Consider the following 16,848-nt stretch of genomic DNA (forward strand, 5'->3'; position numbering starts at 1 on the left):
CCACTTGGGCCGTCTTAGCGTTGGCCCTGACTGCATGGAGAAATTGCAGGAGTGGGAGGAGGAAGTACGAAAATACGGAGTTAGTAGTAGGCACTCCTCCTGCCACATTTACCTGGGTGTTGGTTGTAGACAAACAGAGTGAACCGTGGGCAGTACGCATATCCCCACGGCCAGGCACCCTACTCCAGGTATTATTGCCACGCACTATTCTGTGACAAGTACTAATTCCACTATAATCCTACGATCCGGTATTCACGCTCAGTTACTGTATGGCTAGTCTCGGAATTCATCACAATAATAACATTCAAGACAATCATGGTATCCGTAACATCTGCGTGTCTGTCCAAAGCATTAAAAATTTCCCGAACGAAATGGCCTCAGAAGGGGCAAAGAGTATAGCGCAAAAACCTGTACAGCACGAGCCGCGCAACAAAAGAAGAGACATATACAGGAAAAGAAAAAAGATTGAGAAAGATAATGGAAGGAAGAGAAACATCACAGGGCATCAGATCGTTTTTGAAAGGAAATAAATAGTGTAGTGCATCCCGGATGTGGCACCCCATCTGGAGGGTATATACAGCCAGGAGCATGTATCCAGGGGGAAAGAAAAAAAAAGAAAGATGAAATCACGCTGGGCCTGCGCCGGTCACGGGCCGCTTGATGCTCACAGTGTCACTGTCAACACCAGCACCGTTAAAGTAGTTGTTGGAGACAGCATAGAACTTTTCCTTCGACGTCACAGCATTCCGAAGGGAATCCATATAGGTGCGGAACTTAACGATCTCCCGCAACAGATACGAGGATTTCTTCTCCCAGTTGGCCATCGCTTTGGTGGAGTTGGGATGGCGTGGGGAGAAGGCGAGATTCATAGCAGATCGAAGCTCATTGTGTCTCTGGAGCTCGTCTTCGATGTTCTTCACGTACGTCTGAAGAGCCTTCAGTTGGTCCTCTTCCGTAAGATTGGAGGCGACCATGCTCTGTTGCGGCGGGCTCCAGTCGCTGATGTGGACTCTGTCGGCAGGGAGTTTGGGCCGCACATTCTGCTGATCAATGGAGCTCCGGATCGAGCTCTGGATGCTTGGCCGGGGCCCAGAACCAGGCGGCGGGGACCGACCTTCGGGGTTCACCAAGGCGGTGTTGATGACATTATCGCTCCATCCATACTCAATATTGCTGATACCTCCCACCAGAGGCTCCTTTGACAATCGTGCACTCCAGTAATTGGCCGTAGAGACAAATTCTCGGACAATATCAGGTGTACCAGCTTGGAAGAGATGCACAGCGCCGGTGGGCAGACTCAACGCCCAGACGTGTGGACGGGACTTCGAATATCCGGGCGGTGGAAGAGCACTGGCAATAGTCTGGCGCAGCGTGAATTTCCAGAGCTCCTCGGCGTTTTCCATCCAGTTGCCTCCTCCAACCACGACGCCGCCACGCTGCTTCGCTTTCTGGCGCATCGACTTGGAGTTGAACGAGAAGAGACGCATCCAGCCTTGTTGGATGACTGCGAAACATTCGTTCCAGTTTCGATCTTTGGCTCGTTTGTCCACAGCGTCCAAGTGGTGCTTGTGCTTCAAGCTTCCTTCTTTGGCCCACGGTGCGCCAGCAAGGGCCAAAGTCTCATCCTCGAGCAGAGGCATCGTGCGTTCGTTGTCCTCATAGCTGTAAACGGAGGTGGCGGAGTCTTCGCGAATTATCGCCTGGCTCAGTGCATTTGCAAAGCCGATGGACTGTTGATACTCGCCGCGCGGGTAGTCCGAGCCGAATGAGTCCACAGAGGCGGAAGTGAATCTGCCCAGAGAGTATTTGCTCCAAGTGCTTGACGCAGTAGGGCTCCAAAGAGAAGACTGGTCGTCAAGACTTGTTCGGCTGGAGCCCATGAAGGACGGGGGATACAGCCTCCCTGCTCGAGAACGAGGTTTGGATGACCAGCGTGCAGCTCCATGGCGCGAATCCGCGGACCGGCCGCGTGGATAGATATCCGAGCCACTCTTGCTGATCGTGCTGGGGCTCCTGCGTAGCGTACCCATTGAAGGGCCCAGGAAGTTATTCGAGTTCATCCGAGACACTTCTCTCTCGGGCTGAGCACCATAAAGAGGAAGCCTTTCTCTTTGGATAGAGTTATAAAACTCTTTAAGAACAGATTCCACCTGCTGTTCCCAGGCTCTCACGGTTCCAGTGAATGGCACACTGACCAGCGGGCCAGTGTCGTTACTGGCATCAACAGGGCTCCGGACCGAATCCACGTCCAATGACCCATGGCTACCGTCGCCAAGAGGGAACGTTGCAGATCGGGCAGAGGTGGGAGTTGCGTCTAGGCTCTGAGGTGTGGACTTGGTACGGTTAACGGGACGCAAGGTGTCGAATCCCTCTGGAGCCGCGTCCATAGCAACTCGATGAATGGTCGGCATAGTGTTCCGTACAAATTGGGATTTGGTCATCTTCTGGTCGATGTCGGCCAAGTGAAGATCGGTATTCAAGAGAAGAAGGGAGTAGCAAATCGTGTGCACAACATCTAAACGAACGGATCAGAATTGCGCAGAACAATATATTATCGGGTATAAACTTACCGGTGGCTTTGAAACCATGACTCGGGTTGCAATCACACCATCTGTTTGAGAAAGCATCTAGGACGCGATCCACTTGTTGAGTCTCTCCCTTTAACACCAGACGCTCACAGAGACTTCGTAGGGCGGCGAGAATGTTGACATTGGACCAGTTGAAGAATCGCATATACGCCTCCCGAACCTTGGCACGATCAGGGTCACCCAACCAAGCGGCAGCCGGCTCGTTGCCCACCACTTGATCCTGGCTATCAAAGAGCCTCTGCGCTTGTTCTCGATCAATCGCCGTCGGATCATCCTCCACTGCATCTCCGGGCCCGTCGGCTGTGTCCTTGGGCTCCTCCGTCGCTTTGGGTTCTTCAGACTCTACCACCGGAGTGTTTACCGCGGTTTGATATTGCGATGCCTCTGAGACAGACGCACCAGGAGATTCGGGACCCTTGATATCTTTGCCAGTGGCAGGGATTGCCAATTTGTTGAGTTCCACTGGTATTTCTTTCGGAAGATTATCAGCGGAGTGGTTGGTGGGTGAATTGGCATTGAGCGAGTAATCCTCCACCACAGGCGACAAAGATGCAGAGGGAGTGGCATCCCGAGGGTTGTCCTGTAAGGCCGATTCTGTGGCAGTTTCTGCCCCACTATCTTGAGGGACTATCTTAATTGTCGATCCATCAGCAGAAGCTGACACGGTCTCTCTTTGCGGTTGCAAAGACGAAGAGTCTTGAGCCTGTGGCCCCTCGCGACGTTGCTCCTTGGAAGCTTGGAGTGCCGGAGTGGCGTCTGCAAGGTACGCATCCATGACCCTCCGCAAACTGCTTACGGGGCTTGGCTCCGGCTTCATCATTTCCAGGGCCTGTGGAGTGGCAATCTCCTGGGGCAAAACAATTGGAGGCGGAACATTTTCGACCACAGACTTCTTGCGCCGGCGGAAGAACGATGATTTTTGTTTCACTACTTGCTGCGGTCCTTTTCGGGTGGAAGGCGAGGCCTCAGCGGTAGGAGTCTTGGGGGGCAGCTGCTGCTGTTGCCACCCCTTCAAATTGACCGTCACTCCATTGGCGTCTTTGGGTTCATTCTCATGGAGGTAGGACAAGTCATTCGCGCTGGAACCTCCTTGTTCTCCAACACCGGGGGACGCGGTCTTGGATGAGCTGCCGAACACGCGCCGGAAAAACCCATGACGCTCTTTTGGAGGAGTATTGGCGGAGGCGATTGTAGTGGTCGAGTTCGTGGGAGCCGATTCCGGAGGAGGATGAGAAGGTTTGTTGTATGAGATCGTTGGACTGGGGGCTGGCTCCTGCGACGCAGGAATGGGCGGAGGTATTTCCATCTCCGCATCTGGTTGCGCGTACTCATTGTCCCGAGCTCGAAGAGTCCCCGTGCCGATGTTGTCCGTGCGGGTCTTGCGGACTTGAGGAGCCTGCGCTACCGATTTGGCGCTGTTCCGTCGCGACGCCACCGGCGTCCGTGAATTGGTTGGTGTCCGACTATATCCCTGAAATTTTCGTGGCCCTCCTGGCACGCTTGGTGTCGGCGCGGCGTCGTTGTCATCATAGAACAGCGAATCCTGACCGGGATCGGCCTCTGCGTATGGGACGTAGGTTCGCTTGGGCCCGCAGTCAAAACTTTCCGAGCGCCGGTCTAAGCCCGAGTCTGCTCGCGTTCGAGGAATGTTGTACGGGTACTCGACCGTCGAGGTTGAGCTTCCCTTGCTACCCTTGCGGGCATCGCTAGATCGCGGGATGTTTGCCGGCACCCCGCGGGCGCTCATAGAGTCTCGACCGCGTGCGCTTCCCATTCTCCTCGGAGTTGTTTGATGGTTGGAACTGCTGTTGCTCCGCCGGCCCTTTGTTGTCCTCGTTGCATACCGAATGTCATCATAGGCGTAATCTGCCTCGGAGGACATGGACGAGGAGAAGGTGTGACCGCGATACCGGCCAGGGGTAGTCGACTCCTTGGAATATCGGGTGTGGGTATCAGAGTCCAAGGCGGAATTGAACATGCGGTAATCATCTAGAGGAGACGATCCGGGGGCGTCGAATTGGTCCAGGGAGAGAAGCATGTTATCGACGATTGACGTGCGAACGGCATGCTGGGGGGAGAGGGATAGGTCATGTGGATCGCGGTCATCCCCGGACTCGCTGGTGCTCGTGCCATTGTCAATCGTGTCGGGGAAGGCGTTGCGGATTGAAGGGCGTTGGAATTTTTGTTTGGACGGCCGGTATTTGGAAGTTTGGGTGGGAGGAGTGCGCGGAGGAGAGGGAGCGGCGCTATACTCCCGTTGCTGCGACATAGTTGTAGTGGTATCTGCTGGAGGGAGAGAGGGAGGAAGAGATTGAAGATGTTAAAGTAGACCAGTGCAACTGGTCTGAAGCATGGAGGGTGTAACCGGGGTCTCAGACGGGCCTTGCGTGTCGGCCCAGTCTGGGGGGTAGGAAGGAAGGAAGTGGAGGAGGGAAAGGAGAGACGGAGAACGAGAACTCCTGAGTGGATCTGATCTCTGGGAGAACGCCCATTCACTTTTCACTTGGATTACACTAAGGGGAACAATAGTCATGAAATACAATCAGGGGAACTGGATGAATTATTATTATTATTTTATTATTCTGATTCCGGATTGCCGGATCAACTGAGGATCGACATCCCGGATGATTATTATTCAGGGGCTGAAGATGGGGTTGTCTGTCTATCGGTTGGATGTACCATGTATGTAACCCTAAGCCCAGACTCGATCTCTTTGAATTTTCTGACTGCTCGCAATGCCAAACAGCTTAATGATGCAGGTGATACAGCAGAGGTGATGCCTCATCCGATCCCTTGCAGACAGGTCACTTGTCAGCCGATCTGGATATTCTAGGGCCGTCTGTCCATTACACAGTCGAAATTATGCAATTCGATCCGTTTCTCATAAATCCGTTGTAGGTCGTATCTTATCTCTCGGCATACCATACGTTGTCTCCTCCTGTCTGTCTCTCTGCTTGTTTACAGTAGGCCAAGCTCAACCTCAGGATCGTCACCACACGTGACCGGGGGATGACATAACACCTTTACCTTGGCACCTCGACGCCATGCCCAAATCATTGTTGTTGTTGTCCTGAATTCCCAGACACTCGCTCTGGTTCTCAGCTGCCTCGCCTGAGACTCACTGGGACTGCCCTTCCCTCGATCATGAACCCCCATATCTCCGTGCCCCGTCAACATGCCGGTCCGGCCAACCTCGGCGGGTCAACGCCGCCCAGTCGCCGGTCCAGCGTGCGCATGCCGCGATTCTTCAAGAGGTTGGTGGATGAGTGCTCTGGATAGAATGACATGGTGACTGATCCACGGAACAGACTGTTCAAGTTCCCGCAGATGGACTTTGAAATGGCCATTTGGGAGATGACTTCGTTGTTAATTGCCCCGAAGAAGGTCTTCAAGTCGATTTATTACCATGTAAGTGCTCCCAGCAGACCCGGACAGGAAAAATATGCTAACTGGGTGCTTCACAGAAACGTAAGTTGCAAGCTACTCTGCGCGGATATACCTCGACGTTATTAACCCTTCCCGCTTCACCAGAAACCAAGAATACATGGCATCGGCCAGACCCATCCTTCACCTACCTCCTATCCTTCTTCCTTCTCCTCACAGCCCTCGCCTGGGGATTAGCTTATACCCCATCCTTCGGCGCAATTATCCGCCTCATGTTCTTCTTCATCTTTATCCACTTCATTGGATCTTCCCTCCTCGTCTCGACCATCGGCTACTTCGTCATCGGCCGACTATTCGGCCCGGACGGCGCTGCCACGTCCTTGGCCGGCTTGCGCGGCTCCCGAGGCCGACGACGCGGCGCCGCACAGGGGCTGTTTGCCCAGCCGGGGGAAAAGGAACAGCTAGAGTTTGGATATTGTTTTGATGTGAGACGAATTTTGTTGCAGCCCGCATTTCCTCGTATGCTTCGCTGACACGGCTACTTATAGGTCTCCAACCGTGCTTTCTTCCCCCTCTACCTCCACCTCTACGTGGTGCAGTTCTTGCTCCTCCCGCTCCTCACTCGTAGCCCGAGCAACTTCCTGGCCACGTTCCTCGGAAACACACTATATCTGTCCGCGCTCATCTACTATACCTACATCACCTTCCTGGGGTACAATGCCCTACCCTTTCTGCACAACACCGAGCTGCTGCTCGCTCCCATCCTGATATTTGCGGTGCTTTGGCTCGTCAGTCTGATTGCTGGCTGGGGGGTGGTCGCGCAAGGCCACAGTGTCGAGGGCTTGTTCTGGGGGGTGTGATGTGGCACCGCTCGATATACTACTTGCCCAGACCGGGGATTCTTCGGATCCCACGTAGATCTTGTTTCTGACTAGCTCATGCATGGTTGAAAGAGTGTAATTGTGGATTTTCTTTTATGTATCTGGGGAAGAGGCGTTCGGTGTACACATTGTGGGTTCATCTATGGGTTTGAGTTGTTTCATAGACCAATTGGAGAATGGAAATAGTTTATATGACGATGATGAAGCGTACTACCATCCTATTCATTTCTTCCCACCCTTCTTCGGCTTGCCCATCGCCGCCTGTCGCAACCTGTCCTCGCGCTCCTTCACAGCAGCCGCGCGCTCCCGTGCCTGCTCGTCCTTCTCCTCTTTCTCCGCCTGCTTCCTTGCTCTCTCGGCTTCGCGCTGCTCTCGCACAAGCGCCAACCGCGCCAGATCTGCGCGCGCCTCATCCGTCTTCCCCTCCGCATGCAGCTTCATATACCGCTCGCGCGCCTGCTGCGCCTGGACCGCCTCACGCTCCCGTCGCGACAGCTGCGATAAATCAGCGGGTGCCTTTTTCGGCGCCGGGGCAGCTTTCTCGTCGGGCTCCTTCTTCTGCAGCTGCGAGCGGGACTTGGCCGTGTGGTTGGGATTGGCAGGTAGGTCTTCGTCTTCGCTGGCCTCGGAGTCGCTCGGCGGCAGGTCGCCCGGCTGCGCGGCGGTGTGCTTTCGTCTGGCAATCGCCTCTTGTTTCTTTGCTTTGGCGGCAGCTCTTCGCTCTTCGCGGGTCATGGATGCGCCCGCGGCGGAGCTGGGGCCGGCGTCTTCATCTTCGCTTCCTCCTTCGCCCTCGCCGGACTCTTCCTCCTCAGACTCCTCGCTGGAGGATTCCTCGTCACTGGACTGGGGCACGACGTCTTGGGGTTCCTGATGTGAGCGGGGACGTGTTAGTTGATCTTGAGGCCGGTTGAAGGGCATTGAAGCGGAAGGAAAATCGTACCCGCCACATTCCAACGACATTCCCATCCTTATCTACCGGCTGCAGGTTTCTGCTGAAGTGCTTGCCTCCTGTTTGACGACTATCAGTGCGAGGGTCTTTGTCTGCAGGGATTGCACGCGACTCTTACCTCCTCGAGTGGGCTTGCTGAACTTTCCTCCTCGACCGCGGGGCGCCATGGTAGAGTGGATGGTGGTGGGCGAGGATGAATGGGATGAATGAGGTATGAAGCGAGAATTGGCGAGCCAAAGGAGTTGCCTAGGTAGTATGTAGCTGTTGACGGAGGAAAAGAAGAGGGACTGAATCATCGGAGGGGCAAACGAACTAAGTGGGGGGTGGTCTGGGCGCTGAATCACAACGAAGTAGTTAGTAACAACATAGAAAAGAGATGGTTAGAGCTGGTTATAGGGATGGTTAAATATATTGTGGTCATTACTATTCACATTATTTCATACCCAGGTATGAAGTCTGCGAGGTGGCTAATTAAGTATCTCTGCAAGGAGGCATGGCTATTGTAGGTAATTAGGGCTAATGTTCAACTGCGCATTTACACGCGCACCAGACCAGTGCCCACCTTGGCCACTCGGGCCCCGACCAGCATCAAGAAACCCCCGAAGATGGCACTACCCATAAACATCTGCGCGAAGAGGTACTGCCCGTTATCGCGCTCGACCAGAGCCCCGGCAATGGGCGAGCCGATGAGCGCCGCGATGGCAACGACGCTAAGGACCATGCCCATGCGCACGCCGATCTTCTTGAGATCTGTGGTCAATGTGCTGAGTGTGGCAGGGAACAGAGACTGAATGCCCGCAGCGAAAAGGCCGTAGAAGACGGCAAATGCCCACAGGCCCGACAGACTGGACACGCCCGCCCAGCAGTAGGCCACCACGCCGGTGGCGAAGCTGAACGGCAGGAGCAGGTTGAACGGACCGGTCCATTTGTCGGCTGCCAGATTGGGGATTAACCGGCCCGCGAGTCCGACGCCGTTCATGACCATCAGCAAGTCGATCGAAGTTGTGTCGGAGACACCGATGATGTTGCGGCTGAAGCTGCCGATATAGAAGAACCCGATGTACAGACCCCAAAAGTTCATAAACATCCCCAGTGCAAACAGCGCGTATGGCAGCTCAGTGAATGCGGCCCATTCAACGATTGGTCCTGTGGTGCGCGGCGGTAGGCGTTGCTTCAGGAAAATCAGACAGGGGATCAGCGTAGCCATCGTGATAAACCCGAGCGTTCGCACCGTCCATCCATATCCAACGCGCGGAAGCAGGCGCATAATCACCGCAGGGAAGACCAGTCCTCCCGTCGCAGAGCCCGAGGCAACAAGACCGAGGGCAATGCCGCGCCGTTTGGCAAAATATGTCGAGATCAGCGCCAATGTCGGGCAGAACATCAGTCCACAACCAATACCCTGTCCCACACCCTGTGCTAGAAACAATTGCCAGTATTTGGTGCACAACGAGGTCATGAAGATGCTAAAGGTCTCCAGGAGGGCGCCCACCGTGAGGGTGAATCTGAAATAGCCCGCATCCGTTGCGCGGCCGGAGAACGTCCCGATGAAAAAGAGCAGGAAGATTTGAATGCTGCCCACCCATGATATGTCGGACGGCGGATGACCCAATGTCTGTGTATAGTATGTTTGGAAGACGCCGAAGCTGTTGATGTACCCCCAAGTGTTGAAGATGATCAGATGCGCCAGTGCAACCTGCGACCAGGCCTGGAAGCCCCCGTCCGGCGGCGGGCCGAGATCTTTGCCAGAATCTCGTGTGCGCACGACAGTGAGGGTGCGAGCGATGGCGCTGGTGTTCGTGGGGACCGGAGTCAGGTCATTATACTCGTTGTTGGCGCCTGGCTCGCCGGTTGTCGATTCTTCATCCGATGAGGCACTTCGGGGCTCGGCATCGGCGGTGATGGTTGCTGGCTCGGTTCCGCATTCGAGGTCTTTTTCCTCGACCATGCTTGCCGCCGGCTTCTCTGCCATTGGATATCAATGCGGAATCGTTTAGGTTGTCATAGATGACGTCCAAAATGGAAATGAAAAAGAACGCCAAATTGCAGCAGAAAAAGCCACGGAGAGATTAATAATAATAATCATTAAGTAACTAGTAGTAGTGAGTCAAGTATGAAGATCCCCGAGTGTGAAGAAAATTTAATGGAATATGACGGGGTTCCGACCGATCCTTCGCCCCGCTAGCCTCGCATCGATGCCCGAGGGCGCCCTTCGATGACATTGGTGCTCCACCAAGAGTTCCCTCATTGTGCCAGTCAGTTGGTTCTGGATACGGATCGCATCCAATGATTCTTCATGGTAACTCGAGTGCTCATTCCGCACCGCTTAGAGCTGATCATTAACATTGAACGAGTCGAATGAGTTTTGCTCCATTGTTCGGATTTAGTAGTAGTATTCAGAAAACCTATATGATAGCTCTCGCTTCCAATACTGTAATATATGTCATGCAAAATAAAGTTATCGATAAGCCTAAATGGCCATCTGCCCTCAACTAAGCACTACAGTAGCTAGGAATCACGAAGAAAGTTTCTTCCGAGAGTATAGTATTGTGATAGGAGAGTCTGGCTGCCGAGTCTGGTTGGTAGAAACTTATTGATGTCTCGTACCCTGCCAGATAGTTTGTAAGAAGACTGTCCACAATCGCACTCTCTTTCTACCGCAACGATATCTTTTCAGCCAACTGATAATGCCGGTTCCAACGAGACAGAGTTCACCATCACCGAAGAAGATGATGCACCGACCATTCAAACTGATTCCTACAGCATTTTGGCGAGCTGGCCGTCAACACGCAACCGGCTCCCGTACAGGTATCGTGAGCGGTGTCATTCTGGAGTCCGACCATCTCGATGAAGCTGATTGGGTGAGTACTCACACTCGAAGAAGGTGTCAGTTTAAAGCTGATCGCTCTCATCATATAGGAACTTCTAGGTAGCTACACAACCAAGTTCCAAACCGAATACTTCAGCAAAGAGGACAGCGGATCTTACAGTCGCTGGAATCAGGGAAACATCGCAAGTCCCAAACTACTTTCTACGAGTAACAATGGAGGAGAGCAGCTCAGCTGGGCCATCGACAGACGCAGTCGTTGTAACGTCCGAGAATGTCGAGACCCTCGCAGAGATCAAGGATGGCCGGGGAGAAGAAGATCGGCGCGCCTCAGATGCTTGACCTAGCCAGAAACCTCAGAGAGAGATTGATTTTTAGGTCTGCTCACAGAAATTGACAAGTCACTCAAACATTCCGTCTATTCCAAGCATCTAGCAAATTTAAACATACAACGCCGGCGCTCATGGGTCTATGCCACGATTACAACACATAGAAGACAGGCTGTGCCATGCCTGCAATCATATCAGAGGACCTGTCAACCAGGCCCTCAGTTTCGGAAAAGGGAAACAAAAATGGTCGGAATAAAAGGCTCATGAAAGCAAGCCCAACGAGGGATGGATTCAGCCAGCCACTCCCAACTCCACAACACGATCCGACACGCCGAGCCAAAGTCTTATTGAATCAAGGCGAGCCAATTCGTAACAGTTATCTCAGCAAAAGGTACTTCAGTAGTCTTGGCCGTGGCTGTACAGCATCTGGAGGGCGCCAATAACATCGGCTGGTTCCAAAAGATGCCAGCTGGCGTCGGTTTGCTTCGAGCTGGCACCCACAGTGACTGAATACACGTGGTCCTGGGGCAAGTCAAATTTCTGCAGCGCACGGAACATATCTGAAGCAGAACTGTGTCAGTAATCATCCTAGTCGCAAGCCGCAAGCAGCATGGACAAAATTCCCACATACCTTCGTCGGTGAAATCGTCCCCCAGACACAGAATGAAGTCAGGAGGCTTCTCCCCGTACTCGTCCACCAGCCGCGTGGCGATATAGCCCTTGTTGACAAATGTCGGCCGGACCTCCAAATTTGCCTTGCCTGCCATGACCTCCACGTCCCAGCGTTTGGCTACAGTATCCTCAAGGGTCTTCCGGCACTCGCGAGCCTGGAAGGCGCCGTACTCCGGGTCCGCTCGCCGATAGTGCCAGGTCAAAGCCACCCGTTTCCGCTCAATGAAGGAGCCCTGGGTACGTTCAGTGAAGTGCTGAAAAACTTCCACCACTTCCTTCTGCCAGGCCATATCCGTCCGTTCGGCCAGGTTCTCCCAGTCGTCCCTCCCGGGCTTGCGAATAAAACATCCATGTTCGGCGCTCAGCCCCAATTCCGGAATGTGGCCCATCCATTCATCCAAGAAAGCCTGGTCCCGTCCACTGATGATCCAAACAGCGTTGCGCGGGTCCGCCGCGAGGCTTTTAATGGTGCGCAACACTCGGTCCGATGGAATGGCGGCTTGTGGATCCTTGACGATGGGTGTTAACGTCCCGTCATAATCAAACATGAATAGTCGCCGCCGCGCCTTGCGGTACTGCTTCAGGAGTTTCGCCCGGTCAAGTGCTGGCGTGGCAACCGACTGGTCGAACGAGGAGAGATTGGTCAGGAGGCGATGGAGGAACTGCTTCGACCAATTTGAGACTGTGTTAGTGATCACATGCTTGTACAGCTTCAGATGCTGCTCCTTCCGCTGATCGGGGGGCATCTTCAGTGCCCGGTCAATGGCACCCGCGACGCCAGCTAGGTCCCAGGGGTTGATGTGAATAGCGCTAGGAAGCGTACCCGCAGTTCCTGAGAATTCGGATAGGATGAGTGGGCTGTGGTTCGTCTGTTGGCAAACAATGTATTCCAGACTTGTGGTGTTCATCCCGTCTCGCACCGTGGTGATCAATCCAACGTCAGCCACGCGCAATAGGGCAAAGTATTCTTGCTGCGAGAGATATTGCGGGTAATACTGGACGGGTGAAAAGCTCAGGGACCCAAACCGGCCATTGATGGTGGAAACCAAGCTGGAGATCTGGCCAGCGATCTTGTTTTCAGGATCCTCTTTCTCCTCCTCGACGCTGGTGGGACTTGTCACTTGTATGAGGACGACCTTGTTGCGCCACTCGGGATATCGCTCCAGGAATATTTCGAACGCCTGTAGTTTCTGCGCCACGCCCCGGACACTATCCAGTCGATCACGACCCACGATGATCTTCTTGTCGGCATACAGACTGCGGATTGCCGTCACGGCCTTCTCGATGTCTGCGGCCCCAAAGGCGGCTTTCTGGATGGCGCGTGCGTCAATCCCAATGGGGAAGACGTCAACCGCAACGTGCGCTCCGTAGGCATCCACCCCGGCATAGTTTGATTCAAAGCCCAAAACACGGGTACAACAGGAAGAAAAGTGTCGAGAATAGGAAAATGTCTGAAACCCGATCATGTTGGCACCCAGCACGCCCGTTAATACCTCCTTGCGCTTCGCCAAACACCGTACAAACTCGCTGCTGGGGAATGGGGAGTGCAAAAAGAAGCCCACGTAGATGTTGGGAATTCGCTGCCGCAGGAGACTGGGCACAAGGAACAGGTGGTAGTCATGAACCCACACGACATCCCCTTCCCTATACTCCTCCGCAATACGGTCCGCAAACAGCTGATTTAATCGGAGGTAATCAGCCCACCACCTCCGCTCGGAGCGGCCGTCCGTTGGACCATGCTGCTTGTAGTGCAGCAACGGGTACAATTCTCGCTCCGCATACCGTCGCCATCTTCCTTGGTCCTTCAGCACGATGGTATCTTGCGGCTCATCTGATGCGTCAGACAGCCACACAGGTAAAATCCGACCATAGCGCCCCGAGCTAAGCTGGTGATCGAGCCGCTCTCGATCTTCCCGATCAATATTGATCCCCTCCAACAGTGGATGCATCGGGGGCTTCTGGGTGGAATCCACGGGAACCGGGGCTGCCGCTTTGTTCAACGGGATATTGGAGGGTAGGTTGTGCGGAACGGTGGGCAACTTGCCGACGGCGTTGACGGGGATCGGCTGTAAGGGTATCTTCGAGTCCAAGGTCGGTTCAACTTCACCAGTCCAGCCTACCAGAGTGTGTGACCAACTTGTCTCATCTGAGGCAAGATGGGCGAATGAATCAAAGAGAGCCGAGGTTCCAGATCGTGGCTTTAGCACCTGTTCTCACGAGAAACTTTGGTCAGTTTATCGTTTTCTCTTTTTGGACAGTCAGACCCAACGGGACTCGACGTACCCAATCCGATCCTGGCTGATGATAGAGCTTGTATGGTATGCAGAATGCGGCACTGATCAACCGGCCGCTCAGACGTAGTCCTGGGTGTTGTGTGCGTGGGTCGAGCTCGGGCGACCCTGGCGAGGCTTCTGCGGTCAAGCTTAACCGTCGCAATAAGTCCATGCTCGACGACGCTCGCTTCGCCATAGAGGAGGGAGAAGAGGAAAGCTCGGACTGGTCCAATGACGCAGCATTGGCCCCAGGGATGCTGGCAAAGTACGAGGGCGCATCGGTGTCGACTGGGTATGTCTTATCCGCGTCCGCAGTAGGAGTCGCATTGGTAGCATCTGTGTATGCTTCCTCCTTCAAGGCCTGTAGCCCGGGGCCCACCAGCACTGGGTCTGGCTGGTGCTCCGGCACCTGCTTGGGGCTGCCTTGATCGGTCATGATGGAAACTGCGGTCGGTCAATCACTTCTCCACCTAGCGGGATTGTTTGCAATTAAACTGCAGCGGATGTCAACGCCGGCTGCAATTATCACATGTCATGGCCACGATCTGGGGGACGATTGACGTCAACGTAAAAGGAAGGGATCAAAGGTACCTCGGAGCAGGATCGGGTCGATGGGCAGTCGATCAACACGCACGAAAACCTACGGGTGGCGCCCAGCAGCCATGGACGAGCACAGAAGGGAAGAGACGCCACCGTCAACAGGGAGCGGGCATGAGGCAAGGTGTGATGACAAAAGTGAGGCAATTGGACTGAGAAGTGTTATGAAAGGGAGAAGGGTAATGGAAAAGGGAAAGACAGGGAAGGTGACTGATGATGATGGAGGGGCAGAAGACGCAAGCGGTGAGTAGGTGAGCTGGACCATTCACAATGGCCCGCCTATCGTGACCAACACGACAGAGGCATGCGCAACGTCATATCGACATACATACTCCTGGAAAGCAGAGGAAAATGAACATATTATGAGTATGTCGGCATCATTATTTGGACTCTTCCACCTCGGACGGGTCACATGGCCAGTGGCTGCCTGAGGCACCAGCATGGATCTGGCCTGGCCAGACCCTGCACCAGCAAGAAGTTCTCCAACCACCCACCCCATCGCCCTGCCATGCGGCCGGCTCGATCACTCTCGAAACATGCCCGCCACCCATTCAAACCCCATGTCCCAGCCAAAGGGCCGGAGATCTTCACCAACAGCCTCGAGAAGACCCTAGGCGCCCATCGCGATGCCAACCGGGCGGGCCTCATTCGCAAGGTCTACCCTCGTGAGCCGTCGCCAGCGCTTTGGAGGCCACAGCTTCGCCCGGAGGTGTATGCGGGCTACAGCCCACCGACGGCAGCTGCTTCGTCCATCCTAGATAACCCAGAGCCAGAGCCAACTGCGGTCAAGCCCGAGAGGAAAGTGCGACGCCGCAAGAGGAACGACCTGGATAGTTTGGTCTCGCGCTTGTCCTCTCAACGATCTACGTTAGACTTAATTCACGGCGTGCAGCCTGGACAAAGTCCCTGGCTGGCGCATGTCGAGCAGTCCCCTGCTCACGACGAAGCTACGGCACGCTTGGATGCCGAGATTCGCGCGTTAGACCGACACCTGACCCTTCGTCCCCGCGAACAAAAAGTGGTCGAGCGACTGACTGCGGAAGTGGGAGATCTCCTGGACAGGCATATTTTGTCCGCTGATCCACCGACAGGACTTCCTTTCACTACCAAGTCCATGCGAAAGTCCTTCGATCTTAACCCTCAGATCACCAATTCTCGCCGCACAGGGCTGGCGCTGCCGCATTCAGGTGCCCATTTTGTCTTCCCCGTCAAACACCAGGAACGATCTGGACGGCCTTTTGTGCTGACTGCTCATCTGAATCCACGCCTACGGCTCGTGGAACATGTTTTACGGACCAGCTCCGCATTTGAGCAGGTTCATTTTGTCCGAAAATCCGTACCCATACTCTCAGCGCGGCACCAAAAAACCGGGCTGCAGCTTCATTTTTCCTTTGAAAACTTCCCTCGTCTCATGGACGAGTATCTACAAACCTCTCAAGCCGAGTTTCCCTCCCTGCGACCCCTATATGTCGCGACTCGCACCTTACTGGAAGCACGCGGTCTCTTTGGACCTGCAAACTCGGGCATTGGAGCCAACGCGCTTGCTGTGTTAGTCATTGCATTCCTCAAGATGAACTGCGACCGGTTCGTAGGTCCTCATCGCCTAGGTGAGCAATTGCTCGCCTTTCTACATTTCTACGGATCAGAGGTCGACCTCCAAACTGTCGGTGTTGCTGCAGATCCCCCGGGTTTCTTCGGGGCACAGAAGATGCATCGTCCTAAGCAAGGCGAGGAACCCGCCTTTCATCGCGGCCAGCGATCAATCATGAATGCGAGGTCCACGGTGGCCACAAAACAGAATATCCGCTTTTTGTGTATCCAGGACCCGACCCAGTTCATGCGTAATCTGGGCCGGTCATGCGCACGCATCGCCGAGCTGCAAAGTGTATTCGCGGCTTCTCATGAGTCGCTTCAACGTACGTGCAACGACTGGCCCTCTCGTCGAGGGGAGAGTCAGTTCAGTATCCTGGCGCCTGCGCTGCAGGCCAACTTTGATGAACTCGAAAATTTTCGAGAACGGGTCGCATCCTCGACGGATGTCGGTCTTGAATGAATCGTTAATGTCAACCATGTTGTACTTGTATATAGAACCTAAATACCCTTCTCTTTTGATTACGTGAATGCGATGAAGCAAAAGGATTACACTTATTATTGGTGTAAGCATAGAGTCGACGAAAGGAATCCAACAACGCCAATTTATCCCAGTACAGGGTATGACTCGGACTAAAAAAAGGCGGGAGGGAGGGGGGAACATTCAACCAATGCGCTGGAGAGACAATGAAAATGCATCAATTGCATGTGGCAGGCAGCGCTCTAGAAACGCTGGTGCAGAAAGAAGGACAGGG

General features: G+C 54.2%; 7 protein-coding genes across 7 annotated transcripts; 3 read left to right on the forward strand and 4 right to left on the reverse strand.

Annotated features, from left to right (window-relative positions):
* Nucleotides 1-626: 626 nt before the first annotated feature.
* Nucleotides 627-4,857, reverse strand: N7510_000992 (Sec7 domain protein; the record flags this gene model as incomplete). Its single annotated transcript, XM_056972919.1, has 2 exons — nt 627-2,515; nt 2,571-4,857. The coding sequence occupies 2 exons, from the start codon at nt 4,855-4,857 to the stop codon at nt 627-629; spliced, it is 4,176 nt and encodes a 1,391-aa protein (XP_056838036.1).
* Nucleotides 4,858-5,732: 875 nt separating this feature from the next.
* N7510_000993 (unc-50 family protein) lies at nt 5,733-6,832 on the forward strand (the record flags this gene model as incomplete). The annotated part of the gene is made up of 4 exons (XM_056972920.1): nt 5,733-5,842; nt 5,897-5,996; nt 6,053-6,457; nt 6,521-6,832. 4 exons carry the CDS (start codon nt 5,733-5,735, stop codon nt 6,830-6,832), a joined length of 927 nt encoding a protein of 308 aa, XP_056838037.1.
* Nucleotides 6,833-7,075: 243 nt separating this feature from the next.
* Nucleotides 7,076-7,774, reverse strand: N7510_000994 (PDGFA associated 1 family protein; the record flags this gene model as incomplete). Its single annotated transcript, XM_056972921.1, has 1 exon — nt 7,076-7,774. One exon carries the CDS (start codon nt 7,772-7,774, stop codon nt 7,076-7,078), a length of 699 nt encoding a protein of 232 aa, XP_056838038.1.
* Nucleotides 7,775-8,340: 566 nt separating this feature from the next.
* Nucleotides 8,341-9,753, reverse strand: N7510_000995 (putative MFS monocarboxylate transporter; the record flags this gene model as incomplete). Its single annotated transcript, XM_056972922.1, has 1 exon — nt 8,341-9,753. One exon carries the CDS (start codon nt 9,751-9,753, stop codon nt 8,341-8,343), a length of 1,413 nt encoding a protein of 470 aa, XP_056838039.1.
* A 781-nt stretch (nt 9,754-10,534) lies between these two features.
* Nucleotides 10,535-10,974, forward strand: N7510_000996 (uncharacterized protein; the record flags this gene model as incomplete). Its single annotated transcript, XM_056972923.1, has 3 exons — nt 10,535-10,666; nt 10,725-10,842; nt 10,889-10,974. The coding sequence occupies 3 exons, from the start codon at nt 10,535-10,537 to the stop codon at nt 10,972-10,974; spliced, it is 336 nt and encodes a 111-aa protein (XP_056838040.1).
* A 383-nt stretch (nt 10,975-11,357) lies between these two features.
* Nucleotides 11,358-14,342, reverse strand: orlA (putative alpha,alpha-trehalose-phosphate synthase subunit Tps2; the record flags this gene model as incomplete). Its single annotated transcript, XM_056972924.1, has 3 exons — nt 11,358-11,521; nt 11,593-13,840; nt 13,917-14,342. The coding sequence occupies 3 exons, from the start codon at nt 14,340-14,342 to the stop codon at nt 11,358-11,360; spliced, it is 2,838 nt and encodes a 945-aa protein (XP_056838041.1).
* A 669-nt stretch (nt 14,343-15,011) lies between these two features.
* On the forward strand, nt 15,012-16,556 carry N7510_000998 (uncharacterized protein; the record flags this gene model as incomplete). Its single annotated transcript, XM_056972925.1, has 1 exon — nt 15,012-16,556. The coding sequence occupies one exon, from the start codon at nt 15,012-15,014 to the stop codon at nt 16,554-16,556; it is 1,545 nt and encodes a 514-aa protein (XP_056838042.1).
* Between the last annotated feature and the right edge of the window lie 292 nt (nt 16,557-16,848).

Source organism: Penicillium lagena (assembly GCF_028827675.1).
Source record: "Penicillium lagena strain IBT 129212 chromosome Unknown utg000001l_segment0_segment0, whole genome shotgun sequence".
In the NCBI taxonomy this organism is placed as follows: domain Eukaryota; kingdom Fungi; phylum Ascomycota; class Eurotiomycetes; order Eurotiales; family Aspergillaceae; genus Penicillium; species Penicillium lagena.